The sequence below is a fragment of the Alligator mississippiensis genome, chromosome 11 (assembly GCF_030867095.1).
Source record: "Alligator mississippiensis isolate rAllMis1 chromosome 11, rAllMis1, whole genome shotgun sequence".
Taxonomy (NCBI): Eukaryota; Metazoa; Chordata; order Crocodylia; family Alligatoridae; genus Alligator; species Alligator mississippiensis.
The window spans coordinates 31,697,153-31,722,457 of record NC_081834.1 but is presented as its reverse complement, the minus strand read 5'-3'; the positions used below and the strand labels follow the sequence as shown (position 1 = coordinate 31,722,457).

Below are 25,305 nucleotides of genomic sequence, written 5' to 3'. Positions count from 1 at the left end.
CATTTTGAAGTATAAATTATTCTAAAGAAGGGTTCATGTTTTCTCTATTCTGATACATAGGCAGTTGGCTAACACTGCTGAAAAAAGAGCCCTGTTTATGACTTGGTTTAAAATGCTTCCCATGTCCATGTGGTCCCTGCCACAACTCGTAAGTCATATTTCTGACTTGTCAGCCTTGTCATGCTCTCTTTTATATAGAGAGAGTGTAGTTCTGGTGTCAGGCCTAGACTATAGATTTTGCGAAAATAATGGTTTATAAAATTAAAGATTTGATTTAAAACAAAACTTTTTTAAATTTTGGGTTTACCCATTTTATTGACAACAACCTAAACATTGGATTATGGTGGTGGTAAAAATGACTTATTTTTTTTAAACCTGTATTATTCTAATGTTATTAAAGTCTTAAGTTTGTCTGTCTGTCTGTAATGCTTTATTTGTGCTCTGATTGGCTGACAGAAACAGCCGATCAGAGTGCTCCAAGCGTGGGGGAGCACACCACTATTATTCCGAAGCTGCGTCAAGGACTGGACAGAAGGTGGGGGAGCCGAGGCCTCCCTGCAAGTGGTGCCAAGGGCCGGACGGGGTGGGGGCTGGCCTCTGCTCCCCCACCCCACTGCCTGCAAGAGGCAGAACAGCGGCAGCATGGGGCTTTAGGTAGCAGCACTCCATCCCAGCCTCCTCCCACCCATCGTTCTTGATGGGCAATTGGATAGTACAAATAATAAAAACAAATGTTGAAAGTGTAAAGGTATGTAACCTTCTCAGGGGCTGAGCATGAAACCCTTCAGCAGTAAAATCAACCCACCATGTCACCAGAGATTAAAATGCCCTCCCTCATGTTCCTCACACGGCTACATGGGTAGGCCCAGTTGACACGCACTGATCCATGTTCTGTTTCAAGGTGCAGTGTCCAGATTAAAATGTGACACATGCCTAGACCAGGAAGCGACAGAGTGAGAGAGTATTATCGGAACCAGCCCCTGTGAGCAGTGCCGTAGCCATGAAGTTTGGTGCCTGGAACAAAGCCTGCAGTGGCAGGCCACCCTTGCCCTGCACACAGATCCTGGGGGCACATGCCCCCTCAGGCTTGCCCAGGAGTGTGCGCAGTGCAAGGAGCTGCTCTTGGTGTTAGGGGCCAAAATCAGTTTAATTCAGTGTTAGCCACCCCATGAACGATGGGCAGGGAAGAGCTAGAGAGTGGACCTGAGCTCTGGCATCTGTCAGCCAGATACCCGGACCTTTCCTAAATAAGGGACTATGCACACAATTTAAGAATAAATGAATTAAACAGTTTATTTAACATCTAACAACCACTTACTGTAAAATATCAATACCTTATCCTAAAAGAACACTATACTGTTCCTATGCACGCATGCACACACATGCACTTGAGTTACCTGCTGTTTACAACACTGTGTAACACACGGGTACTTGCAGACATAAAACACGAAGAAGGGCTGATATTTACCTATAGGAGCTGCATGGTTGTGCTACTGGGGGGGAAGGTAAGGACAGAGAAACCAGGATGACCCTCACAGTTTCCCTCTCTGTAGTATGCTAGTAGTTTTGATTTATTCTGTATCAGTGGTGGGAGACTTTGGCTTCAGGTAGGTATCTTTTAGTTTCTTTGCCTCACGGGTTCCACCTCTCAGGCATGAATCCACTCAAATCAGCCTCCCAAGCAGTCTCTCAAACAGAAATCCACTCTATCTATCACCTTGCAGGTGCACACACGACCACCTTTCAGGCACACCGATGGAGCCAATTGAACCCTCACTCTGAGGGAAAAATTCCTTTTATACTCCCTCTGCACACCGCACTCTCATTTGCGCGTGGCACTCATACAGGTAACTTCCACACGGCACCCAGGAGTTTTCCACACGTCACACTAGATTTCTTCACATGGCAGGTTCTCTTTGCCACATGGCCCTCTACTCTCCTGTACCTGCCGGCCACATGGTCACCTAAATTTCAACTAGGTCTTCAGTCTTACAGTGGCTCTACCCCACATCCTAACCCGGTTGGGCAGCACCTGTTGGCGACCTTTCGCTTCAGTGCCCAGGCCAGTCACCCTGCTTGCGTGCCCCCCCCAAACACTCCTTCTCAGTAGAGGACAGGTTCTGCTCCCAAGGGATTAATTTACAGCTTAAGTAAACCACGGGATGTTGTGTCTCTTGGTGCTCTTGGAAGAGTACAGCTCCTAATCCTAAATCGGAGGCATCCGTGGCTACGTAGAAGGGTTTATCATGGACCAGTGCCTTCAGAATCAGTTGTTTGATCAGGGCAGCCTTTAGGGTGTCAAATGCTTCCTGGCACCCCTGCTTCCAGACCACCGGATCAGGGCTGCCCTTCTTGGTCAGCTCATGTAGGGGAGCTGCCGTCGCTCCAAATCCAAGGACAAACTAACTGCCTGTAATATGCAACCAGACCAAGGAAGGCTCTGACTTGGTACCTTCAGCTTCTGTAATCTAGTGGTATTGCAGGAAATAAACTTAACTATTTCCCAGAGCATTACATATATGCATTGGCTTGGGGCCATTTTTAGCAGCTAAGGGAACCCAGAGAGCCTGGGTCTGGGAGTTGGAGTTGAGTTGCTAAAAATAAAACTTTATATAAAGAAGAAAATACTATAATCAGTCATACAAAGAAGTGTTCATTATATCCGTGACAACCCCCCTGTGGCAGAAATGCCACCCTCGGTGCCCCTCTCCAGAGATCTGTCTCAGCCAGCCTGGGAGGCTGGTGTTGAATCCCTCAGGGCGGGGATCTCCCACCTTGTCTGCATGACAAAAGCCTGGGGCCTGGGAGGCAATGCTCTGGTCACCTGGGCAGGGGGGAAAGACCCGGCCCTGAGCGGGCCCAGGTAGCCAGGGATGCTTTGGGAGATTGGTCGGCTTCTGGCCAGTATTGGCAGCTTCGATTGGACCGGGCTGCGGAGGTCAGAGAGGTTATTTAAGGGCTCGGTCCAAGAAGAAGGCAGCCATTAGCCATTAGGTCATCCAGGTGAATCTGAACCTGGCTCTCTCCCCATCACCGCATGCTCCAAGAGTGCCCTGCCTCCAGAGGAAACAACAACCACCTCTGGACGATGCGTGTGAGTAAGCTACTAGAGAGCCGATTAGATATTTAGCTTCAGTAACTCAGATGCGTGTTTAAACGGCTACCTCAGCCACCCTGGTCTGCTCTATGGGATTCCTTTGATATTCCTGTAATATTTCTATGATATTGCTCTACCTTTTACCCTGTTTCTGCCCTACCCCCTGTAATCAATAAAGTTCTCCTTTGTGACTGGTGTGGGAGACTTATTGAGGGGTGGGTCTAAATTATGCCAAGGAGGCCCCTTAGGTCTGTGGACTAAGGGAGGCTTCCTAATAAGCAATAAGAAGAAAGAAACAATGGGCCCCTTGGGACTCGGAGCGGGGGGGGCAGCAAAGGCACCAGTCGCAGGGCTCAAGTGCCTATATACTAATGCTAGGAGCATGGGGAACAAGCAGGATGAACTAGCGCTCCTGCTTGCACTAAACACCTATGACTTAGTGGGGCTAACAGAGACCTGGTGGGATTCATCCCATGACTGGGCGGTACATATTGAGGGCTATAGATTGTATAGAAAGGACAGGTCGGGGAAGAAAGGGGGTGGGTTGCACTTTATGTCAGTGAGCAATATACATCAACCCTCATCAAGACAGAATCCGAGGTTGAGGAAGCAGAAGGATTGTGGGTTAGGCTACATGGGGGGCAGGGAGAAAGGGATTTGGTGGTAGCGGTCTGCTACAGACCCCCACACCAAGGGGAAGAAATAGATGCGGGGCTCCTGAGGCAACTCTCGGAGACCATAAAAGCTAAAGAGGCGGTAGTCATGGGGGACCTAAACTACCCGGACATCTGGGAGACGCAGACAGCAAGGTCCCATCGCTCACGCAGGTTTCTAACCTGTATACAGGACCTCCACCTGACACAGGAGGTGCATGGTCCCACTAGGGGGGGAATGCCATACTGGATCTGGTATTGGCAACAGGGGATGACATGATAGGGGACCTCCAGATTGGTAGCCATTTGGGAGACAGTGATCACCTAATAATAGAATTCAACATAAGATGGCGAGTGGGTAAGGTAACTAGTAGGGTGAAAGTGCTAGACTTTAGGAAAGCTGATCTCAATGCACTCAGGCGATTAGTCAAGGACGCACTGCAGAGTAGGAGTTTTGAAGGGATGGGAGCCCAAGAAGGGTGGCTGTGCCTAAAGGAAACGATCCTTTGGGCACAAAGCATGATCACGGTGAAGGAGAGGACCCTTGTGGGGGAACTGGACACGGGGGCCAGTGTGACACTGATTAATTCCAACCTGGTCTCGCCTGCAGACATAATCCCGGGGAAGACCCTCACTATTCACGGGGTGGGGCCCACACCTGTGATGGTACCGGTAGCCCAAGCACCCATCGTGTGGAACGACTGTGCAACGTACCTGGAAATGGGGGTACTGGAAGGGGCTCCGGTCCCCATCCTGGTGGGACGGGATCTTATAGAGCAGGAAGCCCAGCTCCGGAGGTGGGAACAGACCCAAGAGTCAAAGCCCCGCACTGTTCATGCGGTGACTCGCCTGCAGAGCAGGAAGTCTAAAGAAGGGGGGTTGGAAAACCCCCAGGAGAAAGTCAAACCATTGGCTGCAGGGGAAGGGACCCCTGCAGACGGCGATTGCACCCTGGTCCCAGAGGGAACCGGTAACCCCGAGGGTGAGTTAAGTGACAATCCCGGGGAGGTGTGTATTCCGCTGGTGGCAGAGGGAGGTGACACTAACAAGGAGGAGACCCAGGAAGTCCCTGTGGGTGAGTGTGCACTCCCTGCTGATTGCCTAGCTGGGCAAGAGGAGTTCAAGCGGGAGGTTCGGGAGGACCCCAGCTTGGAGGGACTCTGGCAGATGGCTCAGGAGCAAGAGACTGAGTTCACTCCGGACAAACGGGAACAGGTGGTCTGGGATAAGGGGCTTCTCTATCAGTTGTGGGTGCCAAAGAACCATGCCGAGACCTGGGAGCCCCAGCGCCAGCTCATAGTACCCCGAAAATACAGACAGCAATTGCTTGCCATGGCTCACGATCTACTGTGTGCTGGTCACATGGGCAGGGAACGGACACGCCAGCGGTTACAGGTGAACTTTTTTTGGCCCAGAATTGCCCAGAATGTGACGGACTATTGCAAATCTTGCGAGACATGCCAGCGGACAGGCAAAAGCGGGGACAAGAGAAGGGCTCCCCTGCAGCCCCTCCCTATCATAGACCAACCCTTCCACAGGGTGGCAGTGGACATTGTGGGACCGCTGAAGCATAGGACTCATAGAGGAAAGAAATACATATTGACTCTAGTGGATTACGCAACGCGGTGCCCGGAGGCAGTTGCCTTGACCACCATCGAGGCACCTGTGGTTGCTGATGCCCTCATCAAGGTCTTCTGTCAGCTGGGTTTTCCCTCCGAGATCCTGACGGACCGGGGTGGGAACTTCATGGTGGAGATAATGGAGTGCCTGTGGGACTGCTGTGGGGTGCAACACCTTAAGACCACAGCCTACCACCCTCAGACAAATGGGCTGGTGGAAAGGTTCAACGGGACCTTGAAAGGGATGCTCAAGGCCTATGTGGACTCCAACCCCAATGACTGGGATGAGAAATTGCCGCAGTTGCTCTTTGCCTACCGGGAGGTGCCCCAGGAGTCCACTGGGTTCTCGCCCTTCGAGCTGATGTTCGGGAGGCGAGTGCGAGGTCCTCTCGATTTGGTGAGAGAGGAATGGGAAGGGAAGATCGCTTCCACAAAGACCTCCATGGTGGAGTATGTGCTTGACTTTCGTCAGAAACTGACTGACATGATGAAGGTGGCACGGGACTCCCTGGGACAAGCCCAGGAGAAGCAAAGGTCCTGGTATGATGAGAAGGCCCGCTTACATACCTTTGAGCGGGGTGAGAATGTGATGGTTTTCCTGCCACTAAAAACAGACAAGCTGCAAGCTGCTTGGGAAGGTCCCCATGCTGTCCTGGACAAACTGGATGATGTGACCTATGTAGTGGGTATTAAGGGTAGGAAACCTAAGACAATTCACGTGAACATGCTTAAACCCTACTACGACAGAAAGGAGATGGTATTCTGGGTCCCCTCTGTTGAGGGAACTCCGGAGGACCCCGAGGAGCCGGTCATGTATGGAGACTGGGATGGCAAGGCAGGGATCGAGGAACTCCGCCTGCCGGACCATCTGCTCTCCCAGGACAAGGACCAGCTGCTCGCAGCGCTCAAGGACTTTGAGACTGCGTTCTCTAATAAACCAGGTAGAACGGACCTGGCGGTACACTCGATAGAGACGGGCAGCCATCGCCCTATATACTCCCGACATTACCCAGTCAATGAGAAGGTGAGGCAAGAAATAAAACGGGAGATCGCAGAGATGGAGGAGTTGGGGGTAATCCGGCCTTCAATGATTCCCTGGGCCAGTCCGGTGGTACTCGTCCGGAAGCAGGACGGGACCATCCAGTTCTGTGTGGACTACCGGAAGCTGAACGCCATTACCACCCCTGATGCGTACCCTATGCCCAGGATGGACACGTTGCTGGATCGCCTGGGTCCAGCCCAGGTGATCTCAACTCTCGATCTGTCCAAAGGATTTTGGCAGATGGCCCTGGACCCGGATGCCATAGCCAAGTCTGCCTTTACCACACCTATGGGGCTATACGAGTTCACAGTTTTACCTTTCGGTTTGCGCAACTCGCCCGCCTCTTTCCAGAGGCTGATCAATAATCTGCTGCAAGGATGTGAGCAGTTTGCCATGGCTTACATCGATGACATCGCCATCTTCAGCCAGGATTTCGAGTCGCACCTGACTCACCTGACCACCGTGCTAGGTAAGATCAAGCAAGCTGGTCTTACGGTGAAAGCCAAGAAGTGCCAGTGGGCACTATCGGAGGTAGTGTACTTGGGTCATCGTGTGGGTGGAGGTCATATTGCTCCCTTGTGGGACAAGATCGAGGCCATCAAAGACTGGCCGCCTCCACAGACCAAGAAAGAAGCAAGTCAGAGCCTTCCTCGGCATGGTGGGTTACTACCGAAGATTTGTCCCGGGGTTTGGAGCAACCGCAGCCCCGCTGCACGAGCTGACCACGAAGGGCAGCCTGGACCCGGTGGTCTGGAAGCAGGGGTGCCAGGAAGCTTTTGACATCCTCAAACAACCGATCCTGCCCTGGTCAAACAACCGATCCTGAAGGCACCGCTCTAGGATAAACCCTTCTACGTGGCAACGGATGCCTCCGACGTAGGACTGGGAGCTGTGCTCTTACAGGAGCACCAGGAGACACGGCACCCTGTGGCGTACCTCAGCTGGAAGCTAATCCCTCGGGAGCGAAACCTGTCCTCCATCGAGAAGGAGTGCTTGGCCATCGTCTGGGCCCTGAACAAGCTGAAGCCCTATTTGTGGGGACAATAGTTCACCGTCCTGTTGGACCATGCCCCACTGCAGTGGCTGCAGACCATGCAAAACACCAATGCCAAGCTGCAACGTTGGTCTTGGCAGCTGCAGGAATTTAATTTTACGGTCCAACACATAAAAGGAAGCCAGAACGTGATAGCGGATACCTTGTCATGAAAGGACTCTGGGTAGTGGGTCCTTGGGACTCGGGACTAGTGAGGAGATCACTAGTGTAAGACTGCCATCAAGTTTTATGGTTTCTGTATGTTATTGTCTTAACTTGTTTCATGTTCCAGGTTTTTCCCTTTTCCTTCTTCTGGCATCCCGTGGGAACTCCCTGACCTGACACGCCCGGACCCACGGCCCTGAGAGGCCCTGTGTCCGAGCTTGTAAAGGAGGAGGGGGTGTGGCGGGCCAGTAGGAGGCGCTCCTGCGTTGAGCCGCCCACCTCCCTGCGCCCAACCACCTTCCAGGCTCCGGGTGCCTCCCTTGGGGTGCCTCACATCCGGCCGACCCCTTCCCTGGAGCACACCCGCTAGCCTGGGGTTTCTGCTGCCACCATCCAAGGCTCTGGACTCACTTCTGGCTCTGTGCACCTTGGAAAACACAGGCCTGTTCATCCAATGGGTACTAGACCCAATACAATCACTTGGGGCACTTCCCCAAGTCTGGGGCTTATTAGGAAGCCTCCCTTAGTCCACAGACCTAAGGGGCCTCCTTGGCATAATTTAGACCCACCCCTCAATAAGTCTCCCACACCAGTCACAAAGGAGAACTTTATTGATTACAGGGGGTAGGGCAGAAACAGGGTAAAAGGTAGAGCAATATCATAGAAATATTACAGGAATATCAAAGGAATCCCATAGAGCAGACCAGGGTGGCTGAGGTAGCCGTTTAAACACGCATCTGAGTTACTGAAGCTAAATATCTAATCGGCTCTCTAGTAGCTTACTCACACGCATCGTCCAGAGGTGGTTGTTGTTTCCTCTGGAGGCAGGGCACTCTTGGAGCATGCGGTGATGGGGAGAGAGCCAGGTTCAGATTCACCTGGATGACCTAATGGCTAATGGCTGCCTTCTTCTTGGACCGAGCCCTTAAATAACCTCTCTGACCTCCGCAGCCCGGTCCAATCGAAGCTGCCAATACTGGCCAGAAGCCGACCAATCTCCCAAAGCATCCCTGGCTACCTGGGCCCGCTCAGGGCCGGGTCTTTCCCCCCTGCCCAGGTGACCAGAGCATCGCCTCCCAGGCCCTAAGCTTTTGTCATGCAGACAAGGTGGGAGATCCCCGCCCTGAGGGATTCAACACCAGCCTCCCAGGCTGGCTGAGACAGATCTCTGGAGAGGGGCACCTAGGGTGGCATTTCTGCCACACCCCCACCTCCAGGCAGAAATGATCTCTTACAACAGGGGTCGGCAACCTATGGCACGCATGCAGAAGGTGGCACGCAGCATGCTTTTGATTGGCGCACAGCCTGCTTCCCATCCCAAGGGGTGGGAAGAACTGAACCCAAATGAACCAGCACATGGCTGCCCGGGAATAGCCTTGCGCTACCGCTGACCCCAGCCAGGTAAGAGCCCCTTGGGCCCCAGTCCAGCCCGGCATCACCACTGGCCCTGGCCCAGTGCCGCACCTGGGCCGGGGGCTGTCAGCGCCCTGACGGCCCCGGCCCCAACCCCGCGCTGTTGGCAGGCCCCAGTCCTGCCTGTGCCTGGCCCCAGCTGGCACCACCGCCATGGCTGGCCCCAGCCCAGTGCTGCCGCTGCTGGGCTGGGCCCTCCCCAGCCTCGGGCCTGTGCACATGCTGCCAGCGGACCCTGCCCCAGCTGGTACCACCACAGCTGCCAGCCCCAGATCAGTGCTGCTGCCGGGCTGGGGCCTGTGCGGGGCCTCCCCCGCCGTGAGCCTGGCCATATGCTGCCGGCAGGCCTGGCTGCCACCCGCCCCAGCCTAGTGCTGCTGCTGGGCTGGGTGGCGGCGATGGGGTCGGCAGCGCCAGGATGGGGCTGAGGCCTGAGCAGGTCCACAGCCCTAGCCCCGCATGGGCCCTGGCCCCATCCCCGCGCTGCTGACGGCTCTGGCCCAGCAGTGGCACTGGGCTGGAACGAGCGGCGGCAGTGGTGCTGGGTGGGGCCAGGCTCACCGGCAACACATGGCTGGGGCTAAGGCCCACGCAGATCTATGGTCTCTGCTCTAGCCCTCACCGCCACTGCCGGCCCCGGCCCAGTGCCGCTGCTGGGCCAGGGCTGTCGGCTGCATCAGGATGAGGCCGGGGCCCAGCCCCATCCTGGTGCTGCCCCAGCAGCCAGCTGGGGCTGGGCCAGGCCCAGGCCCCAGCTGCAGCGGTGGTGCCATCTGCCGGTAGGCCCTGGCCCCAGCCCTGCGCTGCCCACGGCCAGGCCCCAGCACCCTGTTGCCCATGTGCCCCAGCCCCACGCTGCCAGTGGGCCCTGGCCCCAGCCCCATGCTGCCCGCAGCCCTGGCCCCAGTAGGCACAGTGCCTGCACCTGCTGTCTTCCCGGAGCCTGGGGCCGGGGTGGGGAGGCAGCAGCTGTTTGCAGCCTCCTGGCTGCAGCTGGTCCAGGTTTTGGGTAGCTGCTGATAGCCATGGAGCCTGGGCTGGGGGGCAAGGGGCAGCAGGAGCACAAGCAGGGCTGGGGGGCAGGGGCTTTGGGTGGGGGGCAAGGGGCACAAGCAGGGCATTCTGCCATGTACCCCCTGCCCTTGTTTTGTTTTTCTGGTATGCCGGCACTCCGGCACCTTCCGAGGTAGGCATTTGGGGGTTTTTTGGCACTCTGGCGAAAAAACATTGCCTACCTCTGCCTTATAACTTTTGTCAAAAGTATAGAGTTGATCCATAATATGCAAACCAATGCATGGTTTAATTTTTGTTAATCGTGATGATCACAAATTAAAAGGCTGCTGTCAATGTACATTCCTCATAAAAGTCCTTAAACTGAAAACACCTTTGATTTATTTAAAACTAAAATAATTAACATTCTAAAATCCAGCTTTACAGTTCCTTCATCTCAGATAAAGTGTTTTGTTGCAGTTGCATTTATGGTTGCTTTTGCTACCTGTTTGCAGCCATATGTGCACTGTGGTTCTGCTAATGTGCTGGATCAGATAAGGGCATGGGCATGTTGATGCTAGGAATCACACAGGGTGGTCCTGCATTCATCAGTTCCACCCCTTCCAGTTAGTCTGGTTAGCTTGCCTCATTTGGAGGGGTGGGCCTCTTGGGAGAAAAGCAGTCAGGGCTGTACTGCTTTAGTAAGGCTGAATTAATTTTTTTCATAAACCAGTATCATGACCAGCTGACGGGTAAACCATTCCTGGTTAGTCATCCTGGTGCATTGGCGGTGAGATTGAGAAGGCAAGAGAAAGCACATTTTCCCATGTTGGCAGTGGCCTTTCCAAAGTGGTAATTGGATCTATTCAGAAGCCTTAGGCTTAGTCTTTATTGCAAAGTTCTGCTGGTGTAGCTGTGTTGGTTATGGGCAGGGATCCTGGTGTTTTCTGTTGAAAAAGCTAAAATTCTCTAATTAAAAACCTCTAAACCTGCATTTATCTGTGATTAAAGTGAAACACCACTATATATATAGGTATCAGTTGAAAACAATATTTTATTGATATATTTACAATTTTAAAGCAATTTGGAAGCCTACCAGTGCCTCAATCACTATAATAAAATAAATTCTAAATACCTGTCTATTATGGTGTTTGATTTTGTTTTTTCATTATAGGAAATCAGAGTTCCCCTGCCCCCTTTGCTCACCAGGACACCAGTCCAACTGCAGCTGTCCCTTCCACTGCTTTGTGGTGCTGAGCAGCCCTGATATGCTGGTGCCGCTCACTCCCAAGCTACAGCCATCTCCAATCCTGCTGGTGCCCTTCACTCCTGACCCACTGCCCCCAGGCTGCAGCTCCCCAGCGTGTGGGGCAGGGCAGGAGTGTATAGGGGGCAGGGCAGGAGTGCCCAACCATAAGTGATGCATCAGGAGGGCATGGGGGGGGGCACATGTCCCCCCAGATTTGTGTGCCCACAGTAGCCATGGTGCTGCAGCCTGGCTGGACTGGCATGGGCGAGACCCAGACCTGGCATGGGAGAGTGGAGCAGAATGGGGCAGCGGGACTTGTTGCTTGTGCTGCCAGGACCCCCATGCCAGCCATGCCGCCAGCAGCGCAAGGAATAAAGGACTGGAGTGGGGGGTGCTGTGTTACCCTCAACTCCTCCTGCCTCAACTCTCCTTTAAAGGAGAAAATCCATGTTTTCCCATGGCAAATGGAAAACCTGGATTCCTGGTTGTGGGTCTGGGAAGATCCTGCCTTTTGTCAAAGTAGCTATGCTGGCAAAATCCCCCGTGGGGGTGCAGCTCTGCTAGAGGAGTATGGCTTCTGCTGGCAGAGCTTAGGGAAGCTGGTGCAATTCTGGCAACAGAATGGTGCGTGCCACATTTTCCCCTCATAATTAAAGCCCTTAGACGTCTCTAGGGAGTTGGGTGGATTTCATTCCTCCAGTACAGCATTTGCAGGAATCCGGGGCAGACTGATCTTGTAGGTGAAAAGGTGCTCCTGGCAGCACAGTGGTGGCTGGTCTAGCACTGCAGCTGCTTCTAATTCCCCTCCATCGGACGGTGCCTTGGTTGTCTCCCTCATTTACAGTACTGTACACAGGTCACTGCACTCCCAAGCAGCATTAGCTAGTCCTTGGACTAGCCTGGAACATCAGATTGCAACTTCTTTTGGGTGACTGCAAGTAGCACTACATCCCGGCTGACTCTGGGAGAAGGTGAGAGTTGAATAGAGTCTGGTCATGCCCTACCAGGCCCAGCGTTTTGCAGGGCTGAAGCATGGCTTTATCTCTGGTTACAGGCCTCTGCATCACTTTCATTGTGGTAGTGTTAATGTGTGCACTCCCTGCCTGCATGTTTCCTCTTTCAGCCCTCCTTAAGTAGAAGGGGAGGGGATGTGGCTCCTTGGGTCTAGACCAATGGAGTGGAAGCTTTGCTGCTTTCTTTCCTTCTGTGGGTATGTGAGGAAGGACATTGGAAAGCTTGAACAAAAAAGCAATTAAGGTTGTACTTGAAGCAAACTTCTCCCTAGGTTTTACTTTGTTGTTGTCTTCCTTTCTGCAGCCCCAGTGCTCTCACACATTTGATATTTTAGGAAGAACACAGAATGGAGGTTGGTTTTTCAGGCTTAGGGGGTTTTTTGGAGGGGGTGTTGTTTTTGTAAGCATTCTGCAAATACCCTGCCTTCCTTTAGAAGATGAAGTCTTCATTGAATGTGACATTTCAGTTTTAAACAGAGTATATATAGCCAGCTGTACTGCAGGAGTAAAATCTAACCTCTCGAAGTCTGTGTTTCCACATTGGACTATTTGCTCTATCATAAAAGCAACATAAGTACTCTCATTAAAAGTACCATTGCAGGCAGATATATGTAGACTGCTGTGAAACATGCATTTGAAGTTGTATATTGTCTGAATTCTGTAAGTATTTCATCGCTGTCTCTTAGATAACTGGGTATAGATTCTCCGTTACCTTGCGACAGGCACCCTTGCTTTTACAGTGGATGTAAAATGCTGTCATTTTGATTTGGCATTAGTTTGTGCACACTGTGTTTGAAGCAATGGGGAATCAGGCACTTTCTTTGCACAGCTAAGCTATCCTTTCTTGTAATGGCAGAACCTTCCTTTCGTAGCCTCAGCTGAAGGCTTTCAAATACTTACAGCATTCTGTTAGCGTGTTTGAGGTGCTAATCACTGAAGTACTGTAAACATTCAAAGCCTTCAGGGGCTGATAATTTGCCTTGAGAATTTCTTACAAAAACTTGTTTCCTGGGAGGAAGGAAGATCTTGTGGTTAAGGCTCTGTATCAGGACATCAGAATTCTCCACTAAATTTCTAGCTTTGCCACATATTTTTTGTATACCTTTGGGCAACTGGTGTAATCTTTTTCTGTACCTCAGTTCCCCACCCCTTGTCCCTATTTATGGGACAGGGACTTCCACTTATCTGTGTACACTGCTTGTCAGAATGAGGTCCTGATCTAACTTTTAGCCTCTGAGTACTACTGTAATAAAAACAGTCTAGATCAGTAGTGTTCAAGCTTTTGGCTTTGCAGGCTAGATGAGTGGTGTAGGGCTGATCTGTGGGCCAGATAGAGGCCAGCGTGCCAAGATTGGGGCCTGGCACCATCTCCTCCTATCCCCATACATGAGGATCGGGCCCCAGGGGCCTGCTGCCACCCCTTGCCCAACCTGGGATTGACCCTTGGAGTCTGGTGCTGCCCCATCCCAGCCTTTTACACTGGGATTGGGCCATGGGACCTGGTGCTGTCCCCTCTGTGCCAGGATTGGCCCTGGGGCCTGGTGCCACCCCTACCTGGCCCTGTGTGCAGAGATTGCATGCCCAGTCCAGTGCACAGGGCTCTCAACAGGTCCAGAAATTTGGCAGCAGAGGAGTGGTTTCACCACTTCCTACAGCCAAATTTCAGGACCTGTGGGGAACTCCGTGGGCCACATGACATGGCACCCTGAGCTGAATCTGGCCTGCTGGCCAGGGGTTGAAAATCTCTGGTCTAGATATTGAATATGATTGTGAAGTATAGTTTCATTATATGCAGCTTCAGGTTTCATTTATGTGTTGTACTGCCTGCACTGTAATTTTATCTACTGGGATATGACTTTTCTCTGCACTAATGTTTCTTATGTTCATAACCATGTATTCACATTTTTGAAGCCTTGGAATTCTGGTGAAGGATCAGTGACATGCAGTGTTTTCGGGTTCATATTTTAGTGGGAAGATAGTTAGAACCTCGGGTTTTATTTTTAGGCTGTTGCTATTAAGAGATGAAGATGTTTCTGTTGTTGCTGTAACAGATGCAAGCTGTTGCTATTGAGAGATTAAGATTTTTTTCTTGACTTTAGTTCTGGGAGTAAGATGCTGTCTGCACCAATTGTAAGGATAAAAGCAGTTTAGAGAGGAGGGTTAAATTTGGTGTGTGCGCCCTTTCCTAAACATTCCCAGATCCTTCAGCCTTTGAAGTGTCTTGATGTTATGCTTAAATGGAAATGTTTACACCTGCTGATGGAGTTCCCTTCCCCTCCCCCCTTTCTCCGCTGCAGTTATCGCTGTGATGATTTTGTAGTCAATGATACCAAGCTGGGCCTGGTACAGAAAGTCAGAGAACACCTGCAGAACCTGGAAAAGTAAGTAACTTGTTTATAACACTGGATTTGGATGTTGTTTCACTTGAATGGTATTTCCTTTTAGTTCCTTGTTTTGTCCTTGAATATGTGAGATACCATAATATGTTTTAAAACACCATCACTGAAAAGAGATACAGGAATTAAGGGATTGCTGCTTTCATCATTGACATTTGGAGGAAGCAAGATTAATAGGGAGTTTTGTCTGTAGGTTGATGGAGGAATTCAGACTTGTTCTCTGGAATTTTCTTGCAACCTTGCCATCTAGTCTTTTCTCTTCCATGGAAGGTGGAAACAGGATTCCCAAAAAGCAGGTATAAGTTTCCCAAAATTAAGAATAGGTTGGTTAGCTGAGAAGAAAGCTGAATGGGAGATGGAAATATCCAAAATGTTCATTTAATGGTTTGGTTTCCAAACAGAAAGAAGTCTGGAACTTGCAATTGTATGTATAGTTAGGGTAGAGCTATGCTTTTTCCATGACATGTTTTCTTCCACTCATTTGTAAATACTAGTAACTTTATAATGCAGACACTTGGGACAGTTCTAGATAGCAGATTTTAGTAGTTTGCTTGGAAATCATGCAAAATACCTAGCAGAAGTTTGTGTACAAGCCAGTGTTTCCAAATACTTTTAATCCCTTACAATTCAGACATCACTGCCACTAAGTAATGCTTGTGATGTGGAAAGTCTTCTATATAGTGGCAGACTCAGTGTCCCTTACACCTTTCCTTGGGTTTGTCCCAAATCTCTATAGCCTCTGCTTCTAGCTGCCACTCCCTCCCTCCCCCCACTATCAGAACTTGCTTGGGCTCTCTTTCCTTGTACAGCCCTTGCCAGGCCATGTAGCAGCAGTGGCACTGCTGGTTAGCTGGGCAGGGGATGGAGCTTCCTTGTGCTCCATGCCTGGTAGGGAATCCAGTCTGAGCCAGAGCTGGGCTTTGCCTGATGGTAGGTGGTGGGGAAAGAGGGAGAGCAGGGAGGCCAAAGGGTGAGGCAAAAGCTGCAGATAACATGCAGTAGGCTGCTGTGGATCTGACTCTGGCCCTAACCCAGGCTCAGGGTCAGAGCCGTAGCAGCCACCTGCCCTACCTCCTGCCCTGCTTTGTATGTGAATCTAAGGGGCAGGGCTTTCCCCCCCATCCTGACTGAGGTGAGGGGCCTCATCTTAGATTCAAGTAAATACAGTATATAAACTTGTGTTGATGACCTAAAGGTTTTCTGTCTTTTAAGGGGAGTGACTCTAGTGATGTATACTTACTTTAGAATCTCTTTTTAAGCTCTGGAGTGGTGGTGTTCTTTTGATTGAGAACACAAGTACGCTTGTGTCATATCAGAGGTGGCATGCGAATTAGGAAATGGTTCAGAGTTCTGATACTTTCTATTTTCAACAGTGACTAGTAAGACTCTCTTTCCCAGAGTGCTGTCTGTGTTAAGAAGAATGTTAGGTTTATCTTGTACCTTGTACCTTTCAAAAAGCTTATGCTGAAAGCAGAAGACGATCTTTGCAGCTGCCAGTGATTGCAAGCGTAACTATTATGATAGATAGTACAGTGAATGCTCCTTCACTCTATTTTAAACAATGTTTTCTTTTTATAGTATGTAACTTGTTTTATTTCATTATTATAGTTCAGCTTTTACAGCAGACAGACATAGGAAAAGAAAGCTCTTGGAAAACTCATCTCTAAACAGCAAATTATTAAAAGTAAATGTAAGTACAGTGCTTTTAGTATTTGAAGGGGATTTCTCAACTTAGGATAATGTTGACCTGGGTTTAAAAAACGGTTATAATTTGGCTTCCAACTTCTATTGCTTTGCCTTTACCCACCAATGGAGGAACAACTCCCTTCTTTTTAAAGAATTGCTGGTGTGTAGTGTTGTGATCACACTGACCTCGTACTTGATTTTCCCTGCTGCTTGGCAGGATCAGCTAACTAGAAAGCAGTCAGTGTTCATTAGGACTGACATCAGAGAGGTCAATAACAAGCCTTTTTTGACGGACTAGAATCGTAGTCAGCGTTCTCCAGCGCAGAATGCAGAAGAAGGAATGCATCACCTTTCCCTATTCCTTATGGTCCTAACTGCAATTTATTAAGTAAAAGGGAGCTTACTTAAAGCTTTTAGAAGGGGCAAGACACCTATTCCCAAGTGAATTGGGTGCTCCTGAAAATCTTGCCCTTTGTTTCTTTTGTTGTTTACATTGCTACCCTTATTTTATATCTAAAATTGTGCAGAAAGTTACCTTTGAGGTAACTTGTTTGTATATTCCCTTTCATATATTCAGGCCCCGTCTCAGATGGGGGGGGGGGGAGGGTGTCTGGCTAGAGTCTGGGGGAAGAAATCTCCTGACTGCCTCAATCCTAATTACTTCCAGTCCCAGGGTAGTTGGGGAGGGAAGAATTTGTCTTGCCCATCTGCCTTAAGAAAGCTGGCTGAGGAGCATCGCCTTCAGTCTCTGGCATCCCCTTTTCTCAGCCCCCATTGGCTGCATTTATATAAATTGAAACAGCACAAGGATGTAATGCCAGAGGGGATCCTACCAGGTGGAAGCTGAAGTACCAGTTCTCTTCACTTTTGGTGCCACAGTGCTGACTGCTAAACCTGCCCTGCTGCAGCCTTACCTTTCTGGGAGAGGCAGGACTTCTTTAGAGGTATGTAGCTGGGGGAAAAGCAATGCCACTCGTACCCAAGCAGGCTGCACGTACAGTTCCAAGCAGCCCATATAAGTTGTTATGATGGAACATATGTACTTTTAGTTGCTTTCCAAATGAGCTGGTCTAATTGATACATTTCTATGCTGTCCTAATTACGGGAGAACTGAGGAAGTTTTTGAAATACCACAGCCTTTTTTCAGCATCTGGAAAACTCAAAGCTACTAAAATATGAAATAAAGAAGAGAAGAACTAGAGAAGGTATAGAGAAGAGCAGCAAGGATCATTAGTGGTGTAGAGGGGCTTCCATATGAGGAGAGACTAAAGAGGCTAGGCCTATTCTGTTCAGAAAAGAGATGCCTGAGGGGTGACATGATAGAGGTTTACAAAATACTAAATGGTGAAGGGAAAGTAAATAGGCATTTATTATTTACTATCTCTTACAATACAAGAACTATGGGGTTGTAAAATGAAATTAATAGGTAGTAAATTTACAAAAGGAAGTTTTTTCACATAGCGTGTAACTTAAGGGTGGAACTCATTACCACAAGATGTTGTAGAAGCTGACACATTAGCCAGATTTGAAAAGGGATTGGACAGATTTTTGGAGGAAAGGTGCATCAGTAGCTGTTGAGCATGGGAGTTAGGGATACAGCCTCCGAATTGGAACTTTTATACATCAAATGCAGGACGCTGCAAGAGAAGAAAAGTAGAAAAACCCTAGTCACTCTCCCTTTCGGTATCCATTCTCCACCATTCCATTGTGACACAGGATACAGGGCAAGATGGATCTACAGTCTGACCCAGTAAATGGCAGTTCTTATTTTCTGTGTATGTTCTAAAATTACAAATGACTTTTAGGTATTGAGAACAGCAAATCAAAAAAAAAATTAATCATGTTTTTATCAACTTTAGAGTTTGTTGTTCTATTTTCTCAGTTTTATTGATACTTGAGTAATGCCCAGGGCAATTATTTTTTTCACTGTTGGCACATTGGATCATAATGTAGAAAAAGCAGACCAGAATTGCTTGCAGTAATGTTATGTTGAGCCTCCCTGGCTGGGGGGTTGGGTAAAAGACAGTCATAGAGCATTATGGGGGGTTATTTTAAGGTGTATGTTTGTTTCTTTATCAGAAACAGGACCATCCTAAAAATAGTTAATTCAGTTACTGGAAAGCTGAATGGTGTGTTTGATTAATACTGAGTTTTCTGATAGAATATTTAAAAATACCCTGATGGTCTATAGGCTTTGCTACATTTTAAAGCTTTTGCATGTTTGTGGTGGCTAATAAGTTTTCTTGTGATACTAGGATGTAAGCTAGAGGACAGTATCTAAATAACTGAACATGCACCCCTCATCCTTCCACGAAAGCAGACTGACTCTGATGTGTGCTTTTATGTTACACTTGGAATAGTGTTGGCAGAAGATTTTAAATACTATTTTACACAGCTTAAGGGTTAGAAGTTCCTCACACAGTTCTTACATAATACTTAAATTTGATTGGCTGCAGATAAAGCACGAGGGGTGGGGTTTTGCAAATAAAAATAACTCCAAAATCCCACATCACTTGGCAAAAACAAGTTAATGTCCATGCAGTATTGCTCTAAATTGTCGGAATCAGTAGTTTGAAATGCCATGTGCCTGGCCCGTGTGGAACCATTCCAGCCCATTCTCCTTGTACCTCCTGCCCCTGAAAGCCACTGGAAATCAGGTCCTTAAATGCTCTTCAAAATCGCACTAGATAAGAAATGAGTTTAAAAAAAAAAAACCCACAATGATGAAGTCTGTGTGACTTGTCCTTTCAAGGAGTTTATGTACGCAGACAGTAGCACATTTTCAATAAATGGACTTGAATGTGAATAGATAAACTGCCCCTCAAAAACTGACTGGAAGTTTAAGATCCTTCAGACCATTTGAGTGGGTTCTGCCCCAGCTCAGGTTTGTCATTAGTTTTATTTAAATGTGTTCTTCCAGGCAGGTGAGTTTGGCACATGGTAAGGGGCAGACACCTGTCTCTTCTGACTCCTCTGCTTTCTTTGGTTCACAGGGGAGCACCACTGCCCTTTGTGCCACAGGCCTCCGGAATCTGGGGAACACATGTTTCATGAACGCAATTCTCCAGTCTCTCAGGTACTGGTGACATCTTTTGTGCTGTGACAAAATCAGATTCTGTGCTGGTCCAGTGGGGTTTTGGTGGCACCTGTGCTGCAGTGGAAGGCGCAAGGGTTGTGCTGCTCTTATCCAAATCCCCTCATGGACTTGCAGGAATGGGAAGTGCTGTGGGAGCTAAATACTTAGTCTTCCAGGATAAGTGAAGGACCTCTCCCCTCTCCAAAGTGACCCCTACAACTAGTTCATGAGCAGCACCGCAGCCCAAAGAAAGCATGGGAGTAATGTTAGGGTGTTGATGAAACTGTCTTTGCCCTGAGGTAGTTTGGGAAGATGGGGAGAGATTATTGTTGTGAAAATGGTAACAAAGTTTCTGGGTAATCCATTGTTGGACCTAGGTGTGTGGCAGTGATGCCTGGCAGACATTCAGATCCCACTGTGCCTTAACTGAATCATGAACCTAACAGTTTTGCCTCCTACCACACTATTCACGCACGGCTGGAGTCACAATTAAGGGCTCAGGGATTGGATCCCAATAGCGCCATAATACCAGTGCCCTAAACTGGTAAGCTGGGTGCATGGTGCCCCTGCAGCTGGTTATCTGATTGGGCTCCCCAGACACAGGGAGTGCATGGAGTCCTTGAGGCTGGCTGCATGTTCAGTTTCAGGCACAGTGGGAGCCAGCCACAAAGTCGCTGCACTTCCCTATTGTGTTGTACCATTAATTGAATGAACATGTGGCAGGGTTACTACTTAAGCTGGTTAATCGCATCTGAAGTATAACATCTGCCAGGGACCTTTTGGTAGCTGAGTGTCACCAGCATTCTGGCCAGGCTCACACTCACATGCCTGAGCCCAGACTCCTTTTGTTTAGGCCCAGGGAAGTGGGATGGATACGTTTGCTTTTCATTTTGAGCTTTTGCTCCTATTTACAGGGTCAGGGTCTCCTCAGAAAACATGGTTAGAAAAAGTCATACAGCTTGGCATAGAGCTGCACTGAAATAGGGAGTCTTCTGGCCCCTTCTCTATCCTCTCCATATGCATTGTACCATCCCTGGTTCTGTAGCACAGCAGTAGAATCTTTCTACTCCAACGGCAGCATGTAAGATTTAATTGTTGTCTTGCTACAAAAGACAGAATTCTGTTCTCTCCTTATCAAAGGAAGTGTAATAGCTATTGCAGTTTAAAGCCAGGGTGGTGATTTATAGTTATGCTCGTTGTACATATAATGAGTAATCTTGCTGCAGTATTACATGCATCTAGACTAATTCTGTCGATGAGAAACATGAACAATTCAGTGTGATCACTTAAATAATTTGAAGGTAGCAGGTGAGCACTTCCAAGGACTTTGTCAAAGTGCATATGTCTTGTCTCAGTTCTTTATCCTATATGTTTCTCTTACATTTTCCTTTCCTGTAGTAACATTCAGCAGTTTTGCTGCTACTTCAAGGAGTTGCCAGCTGTGGAATTGCGGAATGGGAAAACAGCAGGCAGGCGAACTTACCACACCAGGAGCCAAGGGGATAACAACGTGTAAGTTAACACATTTCTTACTAGCACAGAATTTCAAGAAGTAGCACCAGGTACTTACAGTAGTGTTCCCTCCTACCTTGTTAGTGTCAGGACAGATGGAGAAGCTTAAATGATTTCCATTCTGTTCTTGTAGCTGTTAGTGCACAGGGGAGAGTTGTGTACATCACATAGTTCTAGAGTGTGATCAAGTGAAAGTCTGGAATTAATTAACCTACCTGGACTATGTGTCACCCAGCGCTTAATGCTGAATCAGTTGTTCAGATATGTTTTTTCAGTGAGCAAACAAGAATGTATTCAGTTGCTAGAAGGACCGTAAACAATGGTAGACATTGTGTTGAACTGAGAAAGATGGGGAGAAGTATGAGAAACAGAAGGCAAAATTCACTTAATAAGTGAAGAAAGATGCTCAGCTTGATCTGAGGATGAGGTGGGTTTATGGTAAAATTTAATATAATAGGGTGAATTAATTAAGTAAAAGAACTAGGTTATTAATATACATTTCCTTCCAGTTAAATTAGGCTATGATAACAAATGGGAATTCATAGGGTGGCTGAGTAGACCAAATCTTCAGGAAGCTTGTAAATTATACCAGCCTGTAAATAGTCTGGACAGGATTTACAGGGACAGCTTTAGAACAGCTTGGATAGCCATGGCGATGAAGACGTAGACAGAAAATCTGTCCCTTTCATCCTTTGCAGCTGTGATTCTATGATGTTGGCTTTCTTCAGCTTTGTGGATTTGAGTTTAGATGTCTAACATTTTAGACATTTGGGATATGTTTTGGGGTTTAAAGTAAAACAGTTTACAGATAGGGACCATTTTCATTAAAATAACTCGTGTAAGATTTATTCCACTGAATTGAGAAGGACCTGAAGATTATATAAGATTCTTTGCTAATTGGTCACTTTCATTTTCTTTCCCCAGTTCATTGGTGGAAGAGTTTAGGAAGACTCTCTGTGCCCTCTGGCAGGGCAGTCAAACAGCTTTTAGCCCAGAGTCTCTTTTTTATGTCGTTTGGAAAATTATGCCAAATTTTAGGTAAGTTCTGCAAGACCAAGGGAAATGCTTTTGAAAGTAATTTTGTCCTATCTACAGCCTAATCTGTGACTTGCTGGCTCCTGGAACATGCTGCATGTAGCCTCCCCGGTGCTTGCAAATACTGCTTATGACAAGGAGTGCAATGCTATGACTTGCATTCATCGGTAATGACTTGTGTTCAACATGCAACAATGTCTGAGAAGACAAATTCTTCATATGTGATTTGAGGGTAGTAGCTAGTTACTTGGAGTATTGGCTGCTGCAGGGGGTAGAAAACTACAGAAGTGTCATATAGGTAAATCACTGAGGAGAAAGACTGGACAGAATCAAAGTATTAGCCTGTAAGGATGTTAAAAACATATAGCTGCCACAGGCCTGAACAAAACCTACTGGGCAAAACTTCCTTGATTCTCTTAAAACATTGTAACCGCTACCTGTGTAACTTTTTAGATAAGGGCTATGAGAGAATTAGTCTGTATGTAATAGGTGTTTTGCACCCGTGCTGTCAAAAGAAGGGACAAAAAGTTACCCAAGTAAATCAAAGTATCATTCCTCTCCAAGGTCGCCTTGTCCTGGCCCCTGAACCTCTTTCAAAGGAGCACTGAAACCTGTTAGGATTTATTGTGATGAAGGTAAGTTGCTCCATGTTCTCAGGTAGTAAAGATGTTCTATATCTGTTACATCTCCAGCAGTGCTGAAAAGATGCTGTGAACATACGTGTTTAGATGGATAACCCAGATAATAAAAGGCCATCTATTCTGTTCTGCACACTGCATAATAAGCATTTCACTGACTTAATAGAATCAAGGAAGTTTTAATACCAGTAGTTTCAAGCAGTGGCCAAACATTGTAGGCATCAAAACATCATCTTTAATATCCTTGACCAGTAACCCCATTATCAGTAATAAATCCACTCTCTAATTCTCATGAGACTAAATAAGAAATCTGTGTCTAAGTTCCTCTAGCAAATTTTCAGCACTGTGGATTCTGTTGTGCCTTTTAACGAAAAAGTGCTGTTGTTTTCTGGGAATTTGGCACTCTTGTGGTAGAAGGAAACTTGCTACCCACTTGTAACATAAGTTACTGTGGAACAAGTGCACACTTTTTAGAGGGGCATATTTGTGTACTTAGCCTTCAGGCCATCTGTTTCTCTCTGTGTTGGGTAAAGCAAAGAATGTAGAACGCAGTATGGACAGTGGCTGCCTATTCAGTTGCTTAGTCTGCTTTCTACTCCATTCCTCTGGCCTGGAGGAGCAGTGGGTGATAGTTCTAAAGGAATAGTTCAGTGTGGAACTGCACCATGGTACTTAAGTTACTGATACTACAGCTAGAATGTGTAGTCCCACCATGTGATGTGGCCAGACTATAATGGTCATGTGGAGGTAGGTGCTAGGTTTGGAGTTGGGGGTCTCGTTGCTGACCTGCCACTATACTACTTCACTGAGTGCCGTGATGGTGGAACCTTGACATCCTGGCCAGCTGTCGGTTTTTTCCTATGGATTTCAACATTTCAGAGTTCAGTTTTTAATGGCATTTACCTGTTCTTATCACCACAGACCCTGTCTTCCTAATTGGATGTAGCATAACGGAAAGCAACTTGAAACTGTTGAGGTCAATTCTCTCTTTCCTGTTCCACGTATAAATAGAGAGTATAGCTCATTTTAGCACTTAGATGCAAGTTTAATACAACTACAGTAGAATGTGTGTAGTGACAAATAAGATTTTCCCCTTAAACACTGTAGTCTTGCTGTGAGAGCTTGGCCTTTGACCTGCTGCTCTCACTTCCTTGCATTCTAAGCTCTATAGTATCTTGCTGGGTTGAAGTAGTTACTTTGCTAATGTTTTGTGAATTCTGAGATTCTGGTATGAGAAACTATTTCCAGTCAAAGAAAATGTGTTCATCATTTTACTGTAGATAGTTCATAGTCAATTATGTGGTGGTTTGATCATATTTAAAAGCATACCTTCTAAAACAGGTTTATGCCCATAAAACATTGTTTATACTTGAGTAAATCAAATACCCATCAGAAAGAACAGGGCTATAAATGCCATCGCAAATGAATGTGCAGCACATTTTTAAGATCAAATGTTTCTCATTAAAAAAGATCTCTTTTGGACTAAATATGTTCATGTTATTAATCCAGTCTAAGGTGTTGAAAATGCAGGTTCCCTTTTTCATGTCTGAAATGTAGTCTTTCTGCCTGCTTCTATTCCCAGAAACCTTTCTGTGGCAGTTTTGTATAATTTACTCAAAATTTAAAATGCAGATAAAGTAAACAAATTCTGCATTAATTCAGTAATTCCTAGCCAGTCTTTTTGCATTTAAATGATATATTTTTTTTACATTTAGCACCTGGCTTTGAACTGCCTCATTCATGTATTCTATAGGATTGATAATCAATATGGAGTACTAAGTATCTCATAGGTCAGTATCTGTATATAAACAGCTAACTTGGAAATAGAGGAATGGACCTCAGAAGAACTGGGTTCTTTTTCCAGCTCTGCCACTGAACTGCTGAAGGAGACTGGGCAAGTGATTTCCCTACCTGTAAGACTGCGTTAGATACTCACCTGCATAGCAGAATGCTTTGAGCTCTAAAGATGAAAAGTGCTATCTATGTACAAGCTACAGACTATTACTGTAGCAAGATACTTGCCTTTGCTTAGTAATCTTTTGAATTCAGTGTTCCACCTCTAATGACCTTTTTTATTTTGAAGATGCCTTCACCCAGGAAGGTTACATGTGTTATTTTAGTATGTTCTAAACATATTTCTAGTTACTTGTTGCTAAAGCAGCAAAGGATAATAATGAAAATCCCTCTTAGTGGTTAGATAAAGCACTGTATTCTACTGCTAGAGATGTAGCAGGTATTGGAGGAACCAAGTTGATCTTAGGAGGCTTCTGTTTGCAGCATAAACAATCATGTTTGAATAATCCGAGTCGCAGTTGCCCTCATTATTGTGGTTGCTGTTTGATTTTACATGTGATGCACCACCAGTGTGCGAACACTAGGTAGTTTCTGTGTGTGTAACATCTGAACACCCCCACCATTTGTACATCTGGATATTTGAGGATCTTATGAAGATTAAGATCATGTCTTCCAGTCTTTCCTTAAATTGATACAGGTTTAGCTCAATGACTAATTAAAAAAATCTGTTTAGCCTGACTGCTTCTGCTCCCAGTACCTGGCTACCTGCACAACAACAAGGTCATCTTGTCTAGGCAACATCTTTCTGCTTACTGCATCCATTGTGGCCCTTACACTCCAGGAAACTTCAGTAGGTGAAGTTTACCTCCAAATCCAGATGTGCTTAGTTGAGCC

At 47.4% G+C, this 25,305-nt stretch overlaps 1 protein-coding gene across 2 annotated transcripts in view; it reads left to right on the top strand.

Annotated features, from left to right (window-relative positions):
* USP3 (ubiquitin specific peptidase 3) overlaps window positions 1–25,305 on the top strand; it is a 67,247-nt gene that overhangs the window by 29,501 nt on the left and 12,441 nt on the right. For both annotated transcript variants that reach the window (XM_006261334.4, XM_014597362.3), the window contains exons 4-8: window positions 14,572–14,655; window positions 16,279–16,360; window positions 19,350–19,432; window positions 20,831–20,944; window positions 21,869–21,982. In XM_006261334.4, coding sequence (XP_006261396.1) covers window positions 14,572–14,655; window positions 16,279–16,360; window positions 19,350–19,432; window positions 20,831–20,944; window positions 21,869–21,982 — 477 coding nt within the window. The remainder of the gene's footprint in view (window positions 1–14,571; window positions 14,656–16,278; window positions 16,361–19,349; window positions 19,433–20,830; window positions 20,945–21,868; window positions 21,983–25,305) is intronic.